The sequence below is a fragment of the Sciurus vulgaris genome, assembly GCF_902686455.1.
Source record: "Sciurus vulgaris genome assembly, chromosome: 13".
NCBI lineage: Eukaryota > Metazoa > Chordata > Mammalia > Rodentia > Sciuridae > Sciurus > Sciurus vulgaris.
The window spans coordinates 48940362-48964058 of record NC_136474.1 but is presented as its reverse complement, the minus strand read 5'-3'; the positions used below and the strand labels follow the sequence as shown (position 1 = coordinate 48964058).

The 23697-nt window shown below is 42.6% G+C and overlaps 1 protein-coding gene and 1 long non-coding RNA gene across 4 annotated transcripts in view; both read right to left on the bottom strand.

The window, feature by feature from the left end:
* The window catches only part of LOC306642548, a 506277-nt gene that overhangs the window by 225514 nt on the left and 257066 nt on the right, over positions 1-23697 (bottom strand). The gene's annotated exons all lie outside the window — the stretch shown is intronic.
* GATA6 (GATA binding protein 6) overlaps positions 7065-23697 on the bottom strand; it is a 29766-nt gene continuing 13133 nt past the window's right edge. For 2 of the 3 annotated variants that reach the window (XM_079108733.1, XM_079108734.1), the window contains exon 7: positions 7065-8418. In XM_079108733.1, coding sequence (XP_078964859.1) covers positions 8251-8418 — 168 coding nt within the window. In that variant the 3' untranslated portion in view covers positions 7065-8250. Of the gene's footprint in view, positions 8419-14972; positions 22464-23697 lie in introns of those variants that run through there. The other variant, XM_079108735.1, reaches the window with a different exon arrangement.

Below are 23697 nucleotides of genomic sequence, written 5' to 3'. Positions count from 1 at the left end.
GAGCCCACGTCTAGCATGCACAAGGTCCCAGGTTCAATCCTGACCACTGCAAAATGAAAACAAAAGAAAATTTATATGAAAAAATAAATAAGAACGATGATCAAAAAAATTTAAGTAAGATTACTGAGAAATGATGAACAGTCTATTAAAATTCATTTAAAAATATAATAAAGCAATATGGCATTGAAGCATTAAATAAATGGATCATTGGCACAGAAAAGAAAATCAAAAAGTAGAATCAATATAGTTGTAGTAAATATATGTCCCACATAAGAAATTATATAAGAATACATATTCATATGAAATTTTACATATTTTTAATCAATAGGAAGGAAAAGCATTACTCAGGAAATAATGTGGAGATAATTAGGTTGCCATTTGCAAAAATATAAGATTGAATATACAGTCTACATTTTATAACAAACAACAACAAAAATTCCAAGTGGAAAAAATGCAACCCTCAAAAATAAACTATAAAAATACTAAAAGAAAATGGATCTTTAAAAGTAATCTGAACAATGGGGAAGGACTTCATAAATATTTCACAAAACTTTGAAGCCATAAATGACTGATCAACTGAATTACTTTAAAAAAAGAGAAAAGGTCAGGCACTGTGGTGCACGCCTGTAATCCCAGCAGCTCAGGAGGCTGAGGCAGGAGGATTGTGAGTTCAAAGCCAGCCTCAGCAACAGTGAGGCACCAAGCAACTCAGTGAGACCCTGTCTCTAAATAAAATACAAAATAGGGGTGGGGATTGTGGCTCAGTGGTTGAGTGACCTTGAATTCAATCCCCAGTACCTCCCCACTCCAAAAAAAGAAAAGACCATCATAATTTTTTAAAAAGCACAAAGTCAAATGGAAAACCAGGAATAAATATATCTTTAAAATATATTTCAAACAAAAAGTCTACTTTCCTTAGCATGCAAAGAACTTCTCAAGTCACTAAGACCAATAGCCCAATCAAAAAAAAAAAAAAAAAAAAAGGCAGAAGTTATAAACAGAGACAGGCAAAGAGTTCACAAACAAGAACTACCCAGGGCTCTTAATCACAAGAAAAGTGATTTGATCTCAATCACAATAAGATAAATGAAAAAGAAAAATCAGAGACACAAGATTGACAAAGATCTGTTAGATAACAGATTCATTTGATGAATAGTGTCACATGATCAGTGGGAGTGCAAATGAGACAACCTCTGCAGAGCCATTTAGCAATAGCTATTCAAATAGAAAAGAGATCCCCTTGACCCAGTAATGAATGCCACTTCTAAAAATTCATCTTCTAGGTACATTTGCATGTATACAAAATGACACAGGCACCGCATATTAATTATAGCATTACTTGAACAGATCAGCACAAGACACTGATTTAAATAATGAACACAGGTGAACTGAGAGGAAGAAAAGCAAACTTCAAGCAATGTTTATAGCATGCTATCACACATGTAAAAATAAAGTGAAATATGGATACTTTTATGCACTTATGCATGCACTGCCAGTTAACAACTCTAATCTATGCAAGAAGTTGAAGTTACATCTAGGAGGAGGAACTGAATGCCTACCGAACAGGGGTGGAAAAGACAATTAGTTTCCACTGCATTCTAGTTTTTAACTTTTGAATTTTGTACTAGCCAAGAAATTTGATGAACATAAGGCCAAAATGTGCAGCTTCATCAGTATGATGCCGGGCCTACAAAACCAGATTCTCCAGGGAAGGACTGAAGGACTGTGCAATTTTAATAAGCACTGTGTGTGATTCTCGTGCACACAGGAGTTGGTGAACCCCTGGTGCAGAGCATCACTGGTAATGCACACTTATCAAAGTAATAATAGCAACAATGATGTAAGCAGTAATGAACACTCACCAAAGAAGATAAAGCCCAAGACACCACTGCCAAAATCTTACGCAAGTTTTCCTGAAAAAAAAAAAAAAAAAAAAAAAAGAATTCTTTGGCACAGCTGAGCACAGAAAGATTTTACACCACGATGAGGTATTCCTCGTGCTCTCTGGTGCTCTGCTTTAACCACTATTAATAATTCCTCCAGGTTTCTATGTTTTGCAAAATGTTCTCCCCTAATTTTTCAAGCTAGATAAGAACATCACAAGCCTTCCTTGAAGTTACATGAAAAAGAGAAGGGAATTTCTCCAGAGCTAGAGGAAACCTCCAGTAACCAGCTAACAACCAGGCACTTAGAAAGCAAATATCTAAGCCAGGCATGGGAACACACATCTACAGTCCCAGCTACTCAGGAGAAGCAGGAAAATTGACTGAGCCCAGGGATTTGAGGCCAGCCTGGGCAACATAACAAAACCTTGTTTCAAAAGCAAACAAACAAACAAAATAAGAGTTAAACATGTAACTAACTGGAAGAAATGTACATATGTCCTAATTTTCTTCAATCTAGACATACCTGTGTTAACAAATCACAACTGTGCATTTCTGAGATTAGGAGAGAGAAGGTGCAGCCTCAAATCCCAAGCAGTGCTGGCTTTCTCTGTGTTCTTCCATTTCATCATCTTTCGATAAAGATGAAAAGACAATATGCTGTAGTGAATAAGAGCAGCTCAGGAGCCAGACTTCAGGGCTCCAATCCCAGCTCTGCCACTGTAGAACCTTGGACAAGTTACTTAACTTCGCTGTGCTCAGTAGACACATCTGTAAAATGGGGAGAGTGCTGCCTTATTTGCTCAGTGTAAGTAGATAAGTTGGTATTTGTGAAGCACTTGGTATAGAAACCAGCACATTGAAAGTACTATATCAATATTTGCTACTATTATCTCAGACCAGTCTTTGGAGCATTAAAGGAATAGAATTCACACAGATGCACACACAAAAAATTGTTAAAACCCATGGAAGGGGGTGGAGTCCCTTGTATAGAAACTGGCACATCAAAAGTGCTATCTAAATATTTACCATTATTATCTCTGTCTTGGAGTGTTAAAGGACAAGAACTCACAAAAAATATGGGTAAAGTTCACGGAAGCGGGTGTAGAGACAGAGAGGAAAACTCTGGAATAGCTAACGAGAAGGCACCGAAAGGAAACAACGAAAAGTTGGTGTTTCCAAGAAATAAAAAAACCCACTACAAGATATTGAAGTAAGGGGCCAAGCAAAGCAAAGCTGTTTTTTCCTTTTTCTGCGGACTGTGGCGCTAGCAGACTTTTCCATTTTCCGGTCTGGGTTTGTATCGCTGTATGTTTTATATCAGGAGCCTCAGACCAAATAGGCTGGGTGTTCCCTAACACCCAGTGGCACTTCTTACCATTCCCTGTGCTCATGAATATGACCAGGACTCTCATCCTCTGTGGCCTTGGCCTCCACAGACCATCCCATGAGGAGGTGAGGCAGCAAGAAGAGAAACAGGAGACTCCAATTCCCTGCTCCTCACAAGGCACCTCAAACTCTGGGAACCCAGATCACGTCACAGACCCACCCTCACTACACACAAGAGTCTGCCTCCAGACTGTGGGATGCAAAGGAAGATGGAAGGAACCTTTGAGACTACACTGCTGGATGTCTGGTGGTCCAGAGAGAGGAAACACTTCGTCCCAAAGTCACCAGATGTCTAGATAATTATCTTAACAGAGCAGATCACTGATAAATGAAATGTGAGCGCTGCTACAAAGCAAACTTCATTTCATCTTTAAATGCTATAATTTAACCATTTTCAAAATGTTCATTCTTGAAAAAAAAAAAAAAGGAAAAAGAACAAAAGGGCCAGGCATGGTGGTGCATGTCTATAATCCTAGCGACTAGGGAGGCAAGAAGATTGCAAGTTTGAGGCCAGCCTCAACAACTCAGCAAGATTCTGTCTCAAAATAAAAAGGACTGTGCATGTGGCAGCAAAGGAACCCTGGTTTCATTCTCCAGTGCAAAAAAAAAAAAAAATCAAGCCATCAAGCCAAATAAATCTAACTAAAATAGCAGACACCAGCTATGGAACAGTCCACTTCCCCATTACAGCTGTGGGCAACAGTGCAGTACCAGCAGTCATCTGACTTCTGTGGGGGAAGCTGTAGGATTCTTGGGGAAGCATGGATGCTCACTCAGATGTGAGTCTCAGAGGTTCAACATGCACCTGCAACGTGCTAACAACTAACTGTCCTTTAGGATCTGTTTGGAATGACTAGAAATGATTTATAGTAGGTCCCTATGAACTTACTTAGGCCTTCAGCCTACCTATATCTTGCAGCTAAACCAACTAAAACACCACCTTTCCTCTCTTCTGTGTGTCCTACAATGTCAGCTTCTTGGCCATCATTACCCCACTCAGAGGTCATAGACAAAGCAGCCTGCTCAGAGTCCAGCTGCTGAACGTTCAGCCACACAGAATCCAGGGCAAGGTCTCAGGTAGCCAGAGTCACAGGTACCAAATTTGGACCCACAGACCCTATTTAGAAAGCCTTTGTCTAGCAAATTATTCTGCATTTGTTTCCCACTTAAACTCTGCTGGACATGGTGGCACACTCCTGTGATCTTAGCAACTAGGGAGGCTGAGGCAGAAGGATCAAAAGTTTGAGATCAGCCTTGGCAACCTAGTGAGAACCTTTCTCAAAATAAAAAATAAAAAAAGAATTGGAGATATTGCTCAGGGGTAAAGGACCCCTGGTTTCAATCACCAGTACCAAAAATATAAATTAATCAAATTCCTAACTGACTGCTAATTAGAACCTTCAAGCAACAGGAGATAACTAGTATTGCCAGACTGATTTATTTCAATCCAGAAACAAAAATTAGCCAGAGCTGCCTGATTGTGAGTCTGCTCTCTTGCCTCTCCCTTCCTTACACTCAACCCCTCATATTCACTTCTCAGAATCACTGGCATGCAAGAACCCAGGGACAATGTGGGCCCATAGAACTTAATACACACTGCCCCAAACTGGAATCTAGCAGAGCTACTACTGAGTTGCCCTCCCAGAGCTAATTTATCTATGATCTGAAATTACACCAAATTTCCAAGGCCCTGGGAAAATATTTCCCATGAGCAAGAAGTTAATTTATTTGCAGGGGGAAATGAATGGCTCCCTTTGCTTTCCTGACCCTCCCATAGGTACCAGGAAGCAACATTAAGTGACCCTGAAGAGAGACTCCAGACAGAGCCTTCACTTATATAAGATGACCTAACATCAACCAAGGGTGACAGAGGACATAAATTCTGTAACCCACGCTAATGGGTCTAAGGATCTTTTAAGCTAAGGAGCACTCATGAGAGAGCATTAGTTTTGTTTCTGTATGACATACTTTAAGGGAGGGGTGTAGAGATTGTATATTTGTGGGCTGGGGATATAGCTCAGTTGGTAGAGTGCTTGCCTCGCATGCACAGGGCCCTGAGTTCAATCCCCAGCAGCACAGAGAGAGGGAGGGAGGGAGAGAGAAAAGAGATTGAGTATTTGGAACCAGTTGTGGAACTTCTACTTCATGCAACCACAGGTAAGAAAGTCATCATTTAAAAGGCTCAGATCAGGGGAGTTTGTTGTATTAGGACAATTGAAAAAAGTCCCTTCCCTTTCTTCTGCCTCTTGTAATTTCTTTCCTGATAACTAGAATTCTTTCCACTTTGTATTCTAAAAGAAGGGAGGGGAACTTTGGCAATTTAATGACATCTTAGGATTGGAAAAAGTAATATTTGAGACCACCTCCCCCCCCAAAAAAAAAGAATCATTTGGAAGTCACAATAAGAAAAATTCATTTTTCAGTCAAAGCATATTAATTTTATCAAAGCATATTAACTTTAACAACTCCCAACCCACCAGAAAGCACTCAAAATAATAAGAACCGTAAGAGAAGAGAAAAAAAGAATGAGCTCATGAGGGTAATAATTTTCTGTTGCTGTCAGAGCAGCCCTGTTCTATAAAACCATCAGCCCCAGGCAGACTGGAATCTCTCACGCATCTTCCCTCCAACTCCGCCAACCTCCTGGGTTGAGGGAATCCGTCATTTCTCTCTCCTCAGCCTTATTCAAGAAGTGCAGGTGATCTAAGGGACATCAGACTCTTAGAGACCATAAACTTCGGATACTCCACAGGAAGTGAGACGTTATTCAAAGCGCCCCTGTTGGAAGAGCTCTCGCCACTGTCTTTCAAAGTTAAGGCTTAATGCTTACTACGTACCAGGTACTGCACTGCGCACTCTATGTGGACTATCTCAGGTGAACCTGAGTTATACTTCATTCACCTTATTTTGCAAAATTAAGAAAAAATGAAAGCTGGATAACTGGCCCAAGTTCACAGGGTTGGTTCATTGCCATGGACAGACTGATTTGCAGGCTAGGTCTGATTCCATTCTCAGGACCATGAACATTCTAGTCCTTGTGGTTAGAGCAGGGTGTTTGTGGGCTTCTGTGAAATCCCCAGATCCACACATAAGCACACACACCAGCTCCAAGTCTGGCAACCAGCACCACCTACCATTTCCTAACATAGAGAGGCACCTACCACTCAGGAATATTCCCTGCTCTTAAAAATTCAGACTGAACCCCCCAGAGTGGCTGTAATAAAGATACAAAAAAAAAAAAAAAAATCCAAAATGCCTCACATTCAAGGAGTTCGAGTTAAATACCACCATTTCGTATTATGGAACAGACTCCTGATTTCCTGAAATCCACCCAACAATGAAAAACCAAAGAGGCCATTCAGATCATCTAAGTATCTGTGAGCTTAGAGGAGCTTTGAGACTTCGTGGCTCTCTGCAAAACAGAGGAACCAGAAAGGAACCCATTCTGTTCTTGGGTCACTGCACATATTTCATTCACAAGGAAAGAAATCCCGGACTTGGGAATATGTTTTTCAAGCATTGATCCTAAACAAAATGCTTCTATTCTCAGACAACATCATTCAATACTGGGTCCTTTACACCTATAAGAATTGTTCCTGATGCAACTGAAAAATGACAACTAAGTCCACATGCCAACTGCAAGTAAACCAAGGTACACAACAGCTCCCAAAGGACTATTTTTGAAAAGAAGGCTATAAGACAGTTTGCAAACACCATGTGCCTTTGTTTTACACGAAGATTTATAACCATATGCAGCACTGAAATGAAGTTAAAGGGAAGGTACTCGCTATACAGAAGACAAAACAATACCCTTTTTATTTTTAAAACTCTGGTGAAATAGTTTTCCATATGACATCCCATTTTTAAAAAATTAATGTAAACCAACCTGTGGGTTAGTCACACTATACAGACTTCAGAGTGTTTACAGATGCCTAGAATATTTACAAATGCTATTCGTTAGGTAGTAAAGTTTTGTTGCAATTTTTCCAGCACATATTCCACAGAAAAGGGAGGGCGTATATTGGTGTTCTTGTATAAAAATTCTTAACAAATGGAGAAAGGCAATTTTCCTGAGAGAAGATTTGTTCTTGAAATAGTTTTTTTAAAACAATTGGGAATATAGAAATGGGATGTAGATGTAAAAGAAGCATAAGAATGTCTAAGTTAACATTTTTCTTTTAAATTATTTTAAGTACCATTAAGTTAAAATGTTTACATTCATTATAAAAATGCTGTTAAATCTTATGCAAATGATTTAACACTGATTGCTGCAACGCAAATTGCACTTTTTAAAAAAATTATTGTATACATGGAAGAAAAATATCTTGTTTGCTACCCTGTTTACAAATTCTGACTGACCTCGGATCAGTCACACAAGATGAACTTTGAGAAATGTCAGTCACAGTGTAAATTAGAGTTACTATGCAGTCTTGCAAACTGAGTAATATTTTGAAAAGAGATCCAGGAACCCAATCAGCCTCCAGGATGTGTACCAAATGGCCTCCATGATCTTCTCCATGAACACTTGTGAAATCTGCATGTGGAACAGGTATGAAGAAATTCTGGAATAACCGAAATCGATCAGAAGAAGCACATGATTTGGGGCAATACACGTAAAACCTTGTTTTAAAGAATCTCTCTCCATCTTCTTTAGTAGGCAAGGCCCTGGTCCTAGTCCCAGTTTTTGCAAGCCATGCAGGAGCTGACCCAAAGGTAGGCTGGCTGGAGGTGGACCTGGCCAGATGGAGCAGGTCACATTGCTGCTACACTGGCCCTTCCCCGGAGGAGCCTCATCTTCTTCTCTTCTTTAGCAAGCCTCATGGGGAAATACACCTCTTTCAAAACAAAGGCACAGAAATCACACATCAGAGGAATGTTCTGTCTGCATCGTCGCCAGTCTGGGCTGCTGGAAAAAAAATCAGACATAGCAGGTTCAAGGACTTCGGTGGAGCCCTCCCTGCCTCCTGGGAGCAGGGGCTCAGGCCAGGGCCAGAGCGCACCAGGAATCCTGTCGCACGGAGGATGTGACTTCAGCCGGTGAGGCCAGACTGACGCCTATGTAGAGCCCGTCTTGACCTGAATACTTGAGCTCGCTGTTCTCAGGGTTGGTGCCCTCTCCTGCACCAGACATCACTGGGGCACCCGCCTGGCAGAACAGAAGGACAGAGAGAAGGAGAAATGGTTATACATCACTTTGTCAGCTGGCCCAATCCTGCTAGTTCAACACATGAGGAAACAAATTAGCTGGGCACAGTGGCCCATGCCTGTAATCCCAGGGAGGCTGAGGCAGGAGGATCCAGTCCAGCCTCAGCAACTTCATGAGGCCCTGTTTCAAAAATAAAAAATTAAAAGGGGTAGGGATATGGTTCGGTGGTTAAGTACCCTGAATTCAATCCCAACCTCCCTCCCACAAAAAAAAAAAAAAAAAAAAAGAGAGGTCAGGACAGCCAGGATGAGGGCTTTCCAGGAGCATCCTAGGACAAAGAAAGAAAGTCTGCCTTGCCCTTCCCTGCCCGCAGCAAGCAGGAGCTTTCCACCATGCAGTACGATGCTCCACAGTGCCACTGACCTGACGCAGGCAACTTAAGCCTTAGGAACTTTACCCTGTTCCCTTTAGAACTCAGTAACCACTTAACACGAGGCAGAACTGGACAAAGAAAAGCAGAACTGAGGGGATCCTATTTATAAACGTGCCAAACTCAAAGATCTCCGACAGTGAAACAAACCAAAGCACACAGGTAAACACAGGCAGGGTCTAAATGATGCTCACACAATCTGATCATCTGAAAGACAAAAGGCAGAGCACTGCAGATGCGCCCACACGGAGCCTGTGTCAGAATCTAAAGAGAAAGCTGCACAGCTCAACATTCCCGGACACACGAAATTTTTGTGCACTGACTTCATGGAAATCAACCCGTGCATAGACAGATTTTAATATCTACCTCATTTACCTTAAGTCTTTACAAGAACAGGCCATGTTTGCAGCAGACCACATCGTAAAGAAAACACTGACATCCTCTATCTGTCAAGAGTATGGCCATTATTTCTTGAGGCAAAAGTTCACCCTTCCCATTTCATTCATTCCTCCCATCCAATAGAGAAAGGCCGAATATTAAACATTACATAATTGAGTAGAATCGAACCAAAATAACTGGAATCTGTTTAGACTATAGTTTGAGAAACAGTTGCATTTGAAAGACTTTCTCCAAAATCTAGCCATAACCATGTACTTTTTAATCACATATTTTTCCTTCTAAATGCTCAAAAGCCCCTAATTTCTTCCACGCTTTTAGGGTTCCATCTCATACCTTATGGAATATTCACTAGACAAACAGTACATTTTTCTCACTTTTCAAATTTTTACTTTTTTTTTTTTTTTTTTTTTTTGCATACCTAATCCAACTAAAACCTGCAAACAGATTCATCTGGCTACCTGACTGTTACAGCCACTTCAGAGAAACCCAAGGTACCAGACATGAGCACTAACCCAAATGGACCCGTAATGAGCCTTTGTGTCAGGAAGCAAACGCAGTCCCACCAGACTCCTTTTTCCAAGCAGGATCTGGTTGGCTTTAAGCCTCTCAGAACACCCCATGAAGCCAGAGGCACAGCCCTAGTAGAGAAGTCCAGCAGTTCTAGTCCCCCGACTTGTTCTGTGCCCACCCAAGCTTCCTCCACAGCTACTGATCCTCCCCTTTCCTAGCAAAACTAGGATTTATAAAAACTAACAACAATGATACCCCACACCCAAACTTTTGTTTAAATAACACAAGTGTAGAAACTAAAACTGAGTGAGGGCTTTGGATGCAGGAAAAAAGGCAATGTTCACAAAGTCATCTGAGATGTTTGAAATGTAAAATAGATTCTTTCGAAAACCTTGAAATAACTGCAAAATCCTGTCACACAAACTGAACACTCAGGATTTGGTGAGATTTATAAACATGGTGATTAATGTTAGCTGCTAATTCCAGAATCTCCCATTATAAGCAAATTCAATGCAGGACCAGATTTAACCCCCAAAGAAATAAACCAAAGCATGATATTCAATTACAAAAGAATTATCTGTTTTAGAAAGAAACTATCAAGCCAGGCACAGTGGTACACGTCTATAATCCCAGTAATTTAGGAGGCTGAAGCAAGAGAATAGCAAGTTTGAGGTCATCCTGGGCAACTCATCCTGTCTCGAAATAGAAAAAAAGAAACAAAGAAAAAGAAAGAGCTAGGGATACAGCTTGGCCAGAGAGCACTTGTCCTGGGTTGGTACCACTTAAAAAAAAAAAAAAAAAAAAAGAATTGTGGATTAGAAGAAAGCAAATGCCCTTATAATAATTGATGTCACACCCAGCTTTGCATAGATCTACCTGTCCCATAAAAGGCACATTTGCAGGTCTCTGACTAAATGACTTCACCACTGCAAGTGCTATTTTGGAAGCAGACTACCTGGAACAGCCAGGAAGGACTAAGACAGTCTCCATCTGTCTGATCTGTCTTCACCACCACAGCCAGGAACCAGGAACACAGTTATGTTAGCAAAGCCCGCACTGACAGCCTTGCACTTGGACTAGGAGATCCCAGCTAAATGGAGAGCCAGGACACTTACACACTGGTCTCACAGTAAGATCACTCCGCGACCTATCGTGACCAGTGAGTTGCTGAGACAGGGAGGTGGTAGCCCAAGAGTCAGAAAAGGAACTGCACAGGCTCCCTCAGCAATGGGCCAAGGCAGTCCGCTCAGTGGCAATGAGCTTGGGCTCCAAAGTCATGCCCTGGATAGGCCACCTACTGAGTGCATCGCCTCCTGCAGCCTCCTCCTCTACACACAGGCCCTGGCATTACCTGCCACAGGTATGACTGCAAATATTAACTGAGGTCGTGTTTATGACATGGTCAGCACAAGGCCCTATCGGTTGAACCATTTGTTCCACTAAGAGGGCATGCAAGATGTGGGGCGGCAGGCACCTGGCCGGTTCAGAAGCGAAGCCAGCTGAAACGGAAGGGTTCAGTATAGGCATGGAAAGTGATCAGGCGGGAGAGGTCAACAGGTAGGACTGGCATCAAGCATTCTGGGCCTCAGTGTCCTCACTGAAAAAGTGGAACAAGAGGCACCTACACTATAAGGCTGTTGTAAGAATTAGCTAAATACCTGCTTGAAAAGCCCTATTAACATGGAATGCTATTCTTCCACCTGAGCAACTATCCCAAAAGCTACCTGTTGAAATAACTATGCTTTTCTTTCTTCAGATTAATAGTTAAGGTGTATAGCAGACCCAGAGTCATATAGTCATGGGCTCACAAACCCCAAATGATGTGAGTGATCTCTGGGGCTGTCCATCAGTGGTAGAGAGTTTTCCTAGCATGCTCAAAGCCCTGGGTAAGATGCCCAGCACTGAAGAAAAAAAAAATATATATATATATGGAACAAGAATTTGTGTCCATGGATTGATAACCTAAAAATGAGGACATAAAAACATTTAAACATGAAATACTACAACGAAAAATTTTTTACAATACTACAGATGGCCAGTGTTAGGTGACTACCTCAGTCCCCTCATCTGTGACTGATGGAGCTATAGAGTCTGGTACAAGCCTTACAGAGGGTGGCAGTTAGCAGTAGTGCCCAGGGCCATCTAGAAGTTTAAACATTGCTTAACCCTGTAATTTCACGTATGAAAATGCATTATAAGGAAATCATTCAAAAGAAAGGTGAGGCTCCAAAGAGAAAGCCATCCACTGCCAGGTATTTCTGGTAGTGGAAACCATAGACACAAACTAATGTCTAGTAATATGGGAACAATTTGGAAAAGCAGGGTATACTCTCTCAATGAACTATTATGCAATTATTAAAAATAAGATCACGAAGCAAGATGGAAAAAATCCAATCATAGAACGTTAAGTGAAAAACATCAGAATTTGAATTCTTTGTCTCATGCACAAGCATGAAGTATTACCAGGGAATACATGAGCAGCAAGAGACAGGATAACTGGAGGGCCAAGTCTACTGGCCATACATACTTTATCTTGAAGGGTTTTGTTTTTTTGTACCAGGGATTGTACCCCACACATGCTTAACCGCTGAGCCACATCCCCAGTTCCTTTTATTTTCTTTATTCTGAGACAGGGTCTCACTAAATCACTTTGGGCTTTGCTAAATTGCTGAGGCTGGCCTCAAGTTGGCAATCCTCCTACCTCAGCCTCCCAACTTACTGGGATTATAGGCATGTACCACCACACACAGTTAACACATGGAATTTCAGGGAAGAAGAGATGATATGCACAAGCACACAAGCCAGCCTGGGCAGGGTCATAAACTATTTGAAAAACTAGGGAGGAATCAGAGTGAGGGCACTAACAGAGGGAGGGGGGCCAGAAGCTGCCCCAGGAGCCCTGACATCGTCTCCATACGTCCTGGCGTAGGCTGGGAAATGGGTAGGCATGCACACAGGAAACACAGCACCCAAGTCAAAACACTGAAAGTCCACCTCCGTGCTTCAGAGGAACATGGGGTGAGAACTGGTCTACCTAACTGCAGCTACTCTCCTGAAGAAACCCCGCTCGTCATATCCTGGAGCCAGTACACACACACACACGCACACACACACACATGCACACACACACACACACACACACACACACACACACACGAGTAAAAAAGAAAGGATGAATTTCAGTTGGTCAGTGTTTTCCCACATCTAATTAAACCCTTCAAAGGACTTCAGATCACAGACATCTCAACATAGCAAAAGCAGACATTTTACAAGCCTAATCCAACCTAAACAAACGTTCCTGAACCAAAGTAGAGAAGAGCTCTTCGGAATGCTCAGCAGCTGAACGATCCTTCCTCCCATGGTTGTGCAGGCAGCTCGGGCCGGGCAGAGGTCCTTGCTCCCTCCCCGATCAAAGTGCAATATGAGGGTGGAGCAGAAATCTGTTCTGTGTTTCCATTCACAGCTTATCTGCCCTCCACCCTCCCACAGACAACTGAAAATGGAGGCACTTCCTGTTGAAAGAATGTGTTATCAGCACCAGACCCAGCCTGGGCTCAGCACTGCACGCAGGCCAGGGTAGGTGGGAGACAGGCAGCACCACTGGGCTGGAAAACACATTCCCAAAGGAAGAAATGGCTCCAGGGAGAACCTGGGCTGCTGTGGATTGGGAAAATATGCACTAACCTGTGGAGCAGGCACAGTTATCTGAGATGACCCAGATTTGTCTCCTGTGAGACTAAGTCTTGACTGATTGTGGACACTTCTCTGAAAAGCAGACTTCTGATTTGATACACATGTTGTCAAATGTCCAGCAAAACTTGCTGGCTCCTAGCAGACTACCCAGCAATATTATGCCCTGTCTTTTACTTGACATCACATCTCCCTGAAAGGTAGACTCGAGTCAGCCTTGATGGGGATCCATAGAGACAGCATTGGAGAGGAAGCCCATCAGAGAAAAAGGAACCTGTAGGCCCACTTTTCTTTTTTATGGGCATATCCTTTCCAGAAGGATAAAGTGGGTTCTCCAGCTTGTGTGCAGGTGAGTGTGTGGTCATTCCCAGAGCTAAAACCTGCCTCCAGAGCTCCAAGCAGGCTGTCTGCTGCTATGGCCTCCCATCAGCCCTTCTTACACGTTATCTAAGTGAGTTTGGGGTTCTAGCTCTTCCTGGTGCTGGGGATCAAGCCCAGGGCCTTGTGCATGCTGGGCAAAGCACTCTTCCACTGAGCTACACCCGCAGCCCACAGCTCTTTCTTGGGGGAGGGGAAGCCAGTTGTCCCTGACTGCCAAACAAAGCTCTTCTGCTTTTGTAACCTCTAGGTTAGCCTCCCGTGGAGCTGCCTTCCTCAAAATAAAAGCTTCATGTGAATTCCAGACACTTTCATGGAAATCTTCACTTCCACTACCAAAAATGGGCTCCTTTCAGTGTACATGGGGGGGGGGGGGGGGGGACAGGTCCAGACACAGAAGTGACCAGATAATAGTTTAGGACACGTGAACAATATGGGGACATGGATCCTGTCTCCAGGAGGACATGTGAAAATCTTCAATCACAACAAAATCCTCGAATCCTCCCATTACAGTTTAATAAAGCAAGAGAACTTGAGCACCTTCTCAAACAAAAGAATCTGTCACCTTCAGCTGATGACCTAACTCAGTTGCATTATGTTTGTGTAATTTAGCAGATTCCTTACTGGGGATTTCTCTGGCTGCCCCTCCACCCATGTTTTATCCACACCACAGAATGGATGGTGCCCCTTTTCAAAGAGGAAGGCACAATGCTTTGCCCACAAGCCGTTCTGAGCAAAGGAGCAGAGTGTTTTACGCACGTGTGCACAAACAGCAAGCATGGTGAGGCAGTGTCACATGCCTGTAATCCCAGGGGCCTGGGAGGCTGAGACAGGAGGATCACAAGCTCCAAGTCAGGCTCAGCAACTTAGAGAGGCCCTAAACAATTAGTGAGACTATGACTCTAAATGAAATATTTTTAAAAAGGGCTAAGGAAGCCAGGCATGGTGACGCACGCCCGTGATCCCAGCAGCTCAGGAGGCAAGGCAGGAGGATCACATGTTCAAAGCCAGCCTCAGCAATGGCGAGGTGCTAAGCAACTCGGTGAGACTCTGTCTCTAAATAAAATACAAAATAGGGCGAGGGATGTGGCTCAGTGGTCGAGTGCCCCTGAGTTCAATCCCCAGTACCAAAAAAAAAAGGACTGGAGATGCTAGATTCCTTCGAGCTACCATCCTCAAAATAAAAAGCTACATATGAATTCCAGCAAAGGGGCAACATTTTCATGGTAATCTTCCACTATAAAAATGAGGCTCATTTCAGTTTGGATGGGGGGAAATAGGTCCAGTGGTTAAGTACCCCTGGGGTCAATCCCCAGTACCAAAAAAAACCCCAGCAAGCATGAGGGGCGAGGGCGGCACTCCAAGTTTACCAGTACACTGCAATTATCAGCAAAATGCTGATGTGCAAATATAGACGGCCAGGGGGAGGGTTTGTCCATGACTCCAATCAATGGGTGCACTAAAGGAAAGGCTTGTCTTCTGAAATGACCAGAAGGGAGTACGGTATTTTAGTCCTCCGATCAAGTGGTCCAGAATCCTGAGGCAACCTGGTGAATCATGAGCTTAACTTTTATAACAAAGCTGGCTTTTCATCTTTCCACCACAATGACAGAAAGCACACCATGGCCAGAGGACCAAGGAGCGCTCACAATGCACTTTCACCACGGAAAGCAGCGGGAGAGTACCAAGTATCAGAAGGAGTGAAGAACTGCTGCCATCCAAGAAATAAAGAGCTTTAAAATATGGTTCCTTCTTAACACAGTAACTCTACATCTCTAAATTTCCCCTTTAGGCTTCACAAAACCTTGGCAGTTCGCTATCATGACACAGATAGAGCTGGCGCTAACTCCTGGCTGCCTGAATCTGTTTCATTTCAGCTGCTAATCCACAAACCCCCAGAATGAACTTAGACCACAGACAGGCCTCACTACAAATCAAGCAACTAAATTTACTGAGAGCTTTAAACATAAAGTCTTTGTGTTTGATAATAAAAGAAAAATAAGATTCTGGAGCATGTGCCTCAGCTCTGGTAAAACCCTGGCAGGCCAACAACCCAGCAGACAGCACATCACCAAGCCGCTCATGATCAGGGAAACATCAGCAGTCACTCACCTGTGGTTCCGTTTACTCAACAGGACACGGATATCAATGCCTTGTTTATCTGCTCAAATGGTTCTTAAAATCTGAGGTTAACAAAATAAACTTCTGGTGCCTGTTCTCCAAAATTCTGAGTACTGGACCTCTATAAAGTCCAATATGGTAAGTAGCTGAACTACCGTGCTGTCTATTGACACCTGTCCTTGGAGGTGCCTTTCTAAATTACTGACATTTCAGAGAAAATTAACAGGTAGCTCTAAACGTGAAGAGAGCTACCAGATTGTGTTTAATTCATATCCATTAGATCTTCATATTGCTAGTAACTCTTTTGGCAGACACCCATGAAATGCATAATAAATTACTTTGGTTCCAGTAAGGGAATTCATTTTCTTCGAAGATTCATTTAGCAATAACATTTCAGAGCATCCTAAGCCAGATTTCTTAAATTTGGTCATGTTTTCCCGTAACATTATTTCATGTTTTGTGACAATTTTGTATATTTTTACAGAGGCAAGAAAAAAGTACCAAAAAAAAAAAAAAAAATCTGTAATTTGCAAAGAAAAGCGTATCAGAGATGAGGCCAAGTGAAAAGGCAAACAACTTCCGCCTGCGCTTACTCCTTACCTAGTATTCTGACTTCTAGAGTGTAATAATGAGTCATTTATTAAATAAACCATAGCTGTGTTACATCTGGGGAGCATACACATTATATTACAAACTGAAGAGCAATATTGTTTCACCGTTCCTAACATATGTACCAAGCCATTAGACAGTAATGTGGTACAATGTATTTTCTTACTATTTCTTACCATTCCCATCTTTACATGTGCAGGCACGTATGTGCACACACACACACACACACACACACACACACACAACCGGGAAATCCAAAAAAAGCCTCAAGATCAAAATGAAAGTATGCCTGCTGTGCGTACCGAAGCATTCCTTGCTGGGGTGACGTGTGACTTTCACGTGAAGGCCAATGTGTTCAAACAGGAATGTGAGTTATTAGAAGGGGCTGTGAATGGAAAGAGAAAGGGAGCCTGGCACATGGGGAGCATGGAGATAAAATGCCAACAAAATATTTATGTTCATGGTTTGTAGCATGTGGCAAGTGGGATATTAATAACTGTGATGACTGGTCAACTCCCTGGGAGGGGTAACAGCCCTGGACCAGGACTGGGAGGCAGGAGACGTCCGTTCCAGTCCCGGCTTCAACACGGGCTTGTTCTGTGACCTGTGGAGTCACTCGGGATCCTGGTTTATAAATGAGGCAATCATAATACCTAACCGCAACTCTCTCAGACCCTTGTCAGAGATTAATGATTTTTTAACTCTTTTTTTATTCATCTAGAAAAGAGTGTTTTGGACTATAAAATTCTGGGGGGAAAAAAATGGGCACTTGACTATTTAGGAATGTTTGTTTCATGATTTCACAAAAACTAAATGCAGGCCACTTGAACATTCTGAGAAGTTTCAAAACTTCGCACTCACTAGGTCTGAATTTAAATCACATCACTAGGAGGATGTTATTATTGCAATCTGAATTTTAAAAGAACCTTGTTATAACCACATGAGGTACATTGACAACAGAATTTTTACTGTTTAATGATGGAAAATTTTACTAATAATAAACAATATTTTCCACCTATTATCTACCTGCCATACTCTTAGTTTTACAAGATATTTTATTTCTAAGTATAATATTGATAAGAAAATTTGACATATTTGGTCATGTTTTCCCACCAACTTTTGTGGGAGGATATTTGATCCTGAAGTTAGCAATCAAAATTAGTCAAATTTCTTTAGGAAAACATTATATCTTCTCTCTAAAGATTTCAAAGAGATGCACCAATATCACATTAATCTATATGTTCTAATGGTAACAGCACTAACTCTGTATCAGCCTGACCTGGGTTCAAATGGAAGCCTTGCCTCTTAATTTGACTATAAGTCCTCAGGCCTGATGGGTCCCTTCTGTGTCTCACTCAGAAGTAAGGTTAAAAGAGAAAAAATGCACCTAAGACACCTAACACATAAAAGGTACTTGATAGAAACTAGGTTCCCATCTCTCTAGGCCCACTATCTCATAAGTAAGAAGTCAGTGATAAAATACAAGGCTAATCCATGAGTGCTCTAAAGACTGTTGCAGAATATAAGGATAAAGCTGGCCTGTCCTGTGGTGGTGGCACGCGCCTATAATCCCAGTGGCTTGGGAGGGTGAGGCAGGAGGATGGAGAGTTCAAAGCCAGGCCCAGCAACTTAGTGAGGCCCTAAGCAACTTAACGAGACCCTGTCTCTAAATAAAATGTAAAAAAACGGGTGGGGATGTGGCTCAGTGGTTAAGAACCTCTGAGTTCAATTCCCTACAGGGCTGGGAAAGTATTTCATTGGTAAAGCCCTTGCCCCTTGCCTAGTATGTGTGAGGCCCCAGATTCAATTCCCTAGCACTGCAAAAAAAAAAAAAGGTGAAGCAGTCATTTTCTGCCCTAGCCCAGGCAAGGCAACTCACACTGTCAGAACAACCTAAGTCCTTCATGATCTACCTTTCAAGTCTTAGGAAATATTATCTTGTGACCAACCATAATGCCATGGTAATTCTGGTAAATCCAGAATGATCCCAATACTTGAGAAAGAAAGTGGAATAGAAATCTGCTAAGAAAAAAAATTATCCCCTAACTGAATGAACTTTGATTACTAATTGAATTTTTCAGGAAGAAATAAATAGTAAGCTACAGGACCCAAGTGGATATTTTCTAATTTCTGCCACAGGATGCAAATGTTCATACAGAAAATAAAATCTATTAAGAGAATTTTCATAATTAGCCCACAAAGGGCCTAAGCTTTCTTCAGAAGACCTTACAAAGCACCTTACAAAGACCTTACAAAGTAATCCCAAGAAGAAGCACAAAAGTGAGGAAATCTACTTCCTCACACCAACACACCAGGCCTCGGGTTTCCACTAGGAGCAGTAACCCAGCCAATCTGCCCATGAACAGAAACACTGTGCGAGGTCAGTGCACATAATCAGCTCTGGGGAAGTATATTTCTCCACTGACGTGAGAAGGAAAACCTGCTTGTGAAAGAGACAAGCAAGAGCTTACTAGCACTGTTTACATCATTATCAAAATACTCCCCATTAAGCCAGGCACAGAGGCACACACCTTTGTAATCCCAGTAACTCAGGAGGCTGAGGCAGGAGGATGGCAAATTCAAGATTAGCTCTAGCAACTTAGTGAGACCTTGTCTCAAAATAAAAAATAAAAAGGGGGCTGTAGCTCAGTGGTAGAGCACCCCTGGGCACAATTAAGAATATTTTCATTGTTGGATTCCAACAGGCAGAAAAAGCATTTATCACCAAAGCAGCGGTTAGATAAGCCCATCAACTTGAAATGAACAGTTTGGGTTCTTCTTTCAGGAGACCTAAATGGATTTGAAATATTTTCATATGTCTCCTTCCACCAGTTTCACTGAGCAGCCTCATGTCCTGCATTTGACTTCTTACACCCCACATTCCAGCCACGCTGAACCCACATCCTTTAGTACCATGGATTCCTACACAGTTCTGTGCTGCATACTCTATCCTCAATTTTCCCTACACAAATCCACCCAGCAATTCAAACACCCTCTACTCCTGTTAAGGCACTTCCACCTCTGAAACAAGGGCCAGGGATGTGGCTCAGAGATAGAGCGCTTGCCTAACATACATGAAGCCCTAGGTTCAATCCCCAGCACTGGTGGGGGAACACTCCACAATCAGAATTCACAGCCAGTCTCTCCCAGTACTTCAGCATATCCAAATCTGACCAGCAGTAAGATCTGTCTATATCTGCCCCAACCCATGAACAACCCCAGGACAACCCCAGGCATGGGACCCTGTTTCCTCAATTGTGAACAGTGCCTCCCAGTCAGACTCACACCTGTAATCGGGCCATTCGGGAGCCTGAGGAAGGAGGATGGCAAGTTCAAGGCCAGTCTCAGCAATGTGGTGAGGCCCTAAATGAGTCAGTGAGACCCTGTCTCACAATAAAATATTTAAAGTACTAGGGATGTGGCTCAGTGTCTGAGTGTCCCTGGGTTCAATTCTTGGTACCCTTCCCCTCAAAAAGTGCCTCCCATAGAGCAATGCTTAGCAACTACAAGCAAAGGCTAGTCACATAGTTTGCATCTCCAAACTTAATTCAGTATCACACATTATGATGACTTCAATTATATTTGCAGTTTTAACACGAACCAAAGTAGGGTTTATTTTATGTATTTATAGAAACTATTTTTAGGCAAAGTATGTTCAATTACTTCTTATTTTGATATTAAGTCTTAGTGATACTATTATCCCTAAATTAATCCCTCCTGTCCCAAAGGAAAAGAACAAAGATATTTTTATCTAGAAAATTTGGGAGTACCAGGTGCAGTAGTATACTCTTATAAATCCTAGCTATTTGGGAGGCTGATGCAGGAGGAACACAAGTTCGAGGCCAGCCTTAGTAACTTAGAGACGCCCTGTCTCAAAATAAAAAAATTAAGAGGGTTGAGGAGGTTGCTTAGTGGTATAATGCCTCAGGATTCAATCGCCAGTACCTAAAAAAAGGGGGTGGGTAGGGAAGACTGAGCTATAAAGTTTACATAAAATATCCTCCAGTTTTAGAGTTTTAAGTCATAGAGGGATGAGAAAACTTATGGGATGCTTATTAAATCTCATTTGAGAATAGCTAAAATAGAACATGTTATCAAGTTTTTCTCCTAAATAACAATAACAAAAAAAAAAAACCCTATAAAATAGAACTCAGCCAAAAAAGGAATTCAAAAACTTTAATATTCTTACACTCCGTAGTAAACCAATGCCACAGAAAAGCTGATTATCTATTTATATCAATTAAATGGTTTTCAGTAAACCCAGATGAATAAGAAAATTTTTAGCCTAAAGATTTTTTTCACAAAAATCAACCCAACCATTTATCAAAAATTAAGTTTAACACATTTAAGGAACAAAAACGACAATAGTTTAATGCCAAGCTACATGGCAGTGAGTCTTCCTGATCTCAAACAGAAAATAAGCTGCTCTCTTTCTCTCTCTCTACCTCCAACCCATACACACCACACACGCACAGCCTACAACAAAGAGAAACTGAGTCAATGTGACCAGGTCACCCATCAGGTGACTTATCTGAAGGAATGTCTCCTTTTCTCCCAAGCAGAGGGCTTATTGAAGCACGAATCGGCAACAAGTACATAAAGCCAAGACACGAAAATCAGTCGAAGAAATAGTGTCAAAGACAAGCAAAAATGATTTGACACTTCAATGTTTTCCTGAAAGAACGTCATGTGCTAGGAATCCTGCCTACACTTCCAGCCCTGCTCCTCCCACGGCCCGCAGCACACTGCAGCAGACGATCAGAACAGTTTCCCTCCAGGACACTCAGCTGCTGGGGCCCTTTTCACCTGGTCCAATGGAACCCAGGTACCTGTGCCCACATGTTAAGTGGACCACAAGCAAGAAGCCTACTGGGAATGCCAACTAGAGATCTCCTGCAACTGATTTCTCAAAGTGGGGATTTACGTGAACATAGGGTTTGATATGGGCCTCTGGAATCCTTCCTTCAACTTCCTTACGGTAACTCAGTCATGGCCATCGTGTTGCCATGTACATTCTTCAGTGGAGAGATGCATGGCCCCTGATCCCCCTCTTCTATGGACAGTGTGCCTGAGATTGTCTTTGTTTGCAGCTCCGTAGACCTATAAAACTGAGGCATCCGCACTACTATTTCTACCATGTCAGGCACACAGAGCACAGGAAGTCGGTGGGAAGGATCCACTATCTTGGAGGCTTAACCCTTGAGCCAATGAAGGCGCTATGTAATACGCTCACTTTCTAAACACCGGATGCGACCTTGCTGTAGGGATCTGTGATTTTCCTTACCTATAGCACGTTACAAAATTTTATAGGTGACCAAACCCAGCTGCCCTTCAACAACAGAGACTGTGACCAAAATGGGAAAATGACACACCTTTGTCATCATGGTCGTTAAAAAAAAAAATGTTGCTGCCAACGGCTCACAGGTGACTCTTCCAACACATTCTTCCTTCACAGCTACTGAGCTGCCGGGCCGGCCACACCATGAAGGCCCAGCCCATGTAGAGGAGGCACTGGAAAGTGCTAAGGGGGCCACCAACAGGCACACTCAGGCATTCTGGCAAAACCACTCCACCCACCACTATTATTCATAGAGGAGGACAGTTTCCAAATGAAGCCAGCAGATGGGCATCTGCCAAATAGCCTGATTCCCCACACCAGTAGTGACCTCGAGACATTCACGATGAGGTAGCCATCAGAGGAGAACCTGCAAGCCCAAGTGCCAGCCCTGTGCCCTCTGAAGGAAGAGAGGAGTCCAGGGGCATGGGCAGGTAGGAGGGCAACCCACCCCTGCCCTGGGAAATACTGCCATGAATTTCTGCAGCCCAGCTTCATCTTCAGGACCTGCCCCCTGCCTGCAGCCTACACCAATCACTGCTGGCTTCCAGGGTCCCATGGAGGCTGCCTGGGCTGTGGGAGGAATGGAGAGTGCAGTAAAAGACACTGTGTGAAACTACTCTCCAACTCCCCCAACCTTAAAAACCCAACTGCTTTGCTTCTAGGAGGTCTCTAGCAGGGAGCTAATCTTCCATCTGAAGGGCACCAACCCTCAAGCCACCTCTAGGAGCTCAGTCCCAGATCAGAGTCCTGGACACCAACAGGACTGGGCTCCTTTCGGTGCCTTTCAGCCTCCTCTCCCTGCCTTCTCATTCTCCTTTCCCTGAGGGCAACTGATTGAACTTGCTCAAAGCCAATTTTGAAATTCTGCATCACAAAACCACAAGAGCAAACCTGACTCCACCTACAAAGTCATCCTGAACCCAAAGCCCATTTGGTCAAATATCTCTATTTCTTTGCCACTTATCATTCAAATTAGGCTCTTTCTATACTTAAAGGGGATTTGGAGCTGGCAGACAGGACACAGACACTGAGGCCAAAAACAGCCTCCCTCAATGCCTTAGTTTGCGAAACACCACTTTGCCTCATTTAGTTGTTCAGTTATCGCTAAGGATTAAATAATTTTGACCTTTTAGTTTCCAACAAGTAACATTCTATTTACCAGTTTAGATCCTCAAAGTGAACTCTAACCCTCTTGCTAAAAAAACTACACCAGGGTCCACCTTTATAAAGACTAGAGAGGTTCTTTTAACATGTCTATGACAAAAAGCATTTTTCCCCTTGTGAAACTAATTAGACATTTGATTTCATTAAAGAAAAAGCTCAAAAGAATTTGTGGTGGTGGACAAAAAGAAATAGCAAATATAATTTTAAGCCTAGTTTTAATATTTCATTTTAAATATTTAATTTTGGTTGTTCAAGTCAGCTAAAAAGAGTGGATGGGGGAAGAGGTCCGTGAGTCGGAAGTTCCCAAATGCCCCGGGGGGGGGCAGCACTTTCAATTTCACCTGGGGCGTCCAAGCCCCACCCCTAGAGACTTAAGATTCAAAAAATCCAGGGCAGGGCCCAGGAATCTGTAGCATTTTAAAGTACCCAACAATTCTAGGGAAAACCTAAAGGTAGAAAACAATTACTAAGTAAATAAAGGATTAAAACAGCAGTAGTTAGTCCTAAACTAATCTTAGCATAAACCTAGGGCACATTTTAAAGTCCTGCCGAGGGCTAGGAATGTAGCTCGGAGCGAGAGCACTTCCCTAGCAAGCACAGGGCCCTGGGTTCATTCCTGAGATCACAAAAAGTAAAAGAT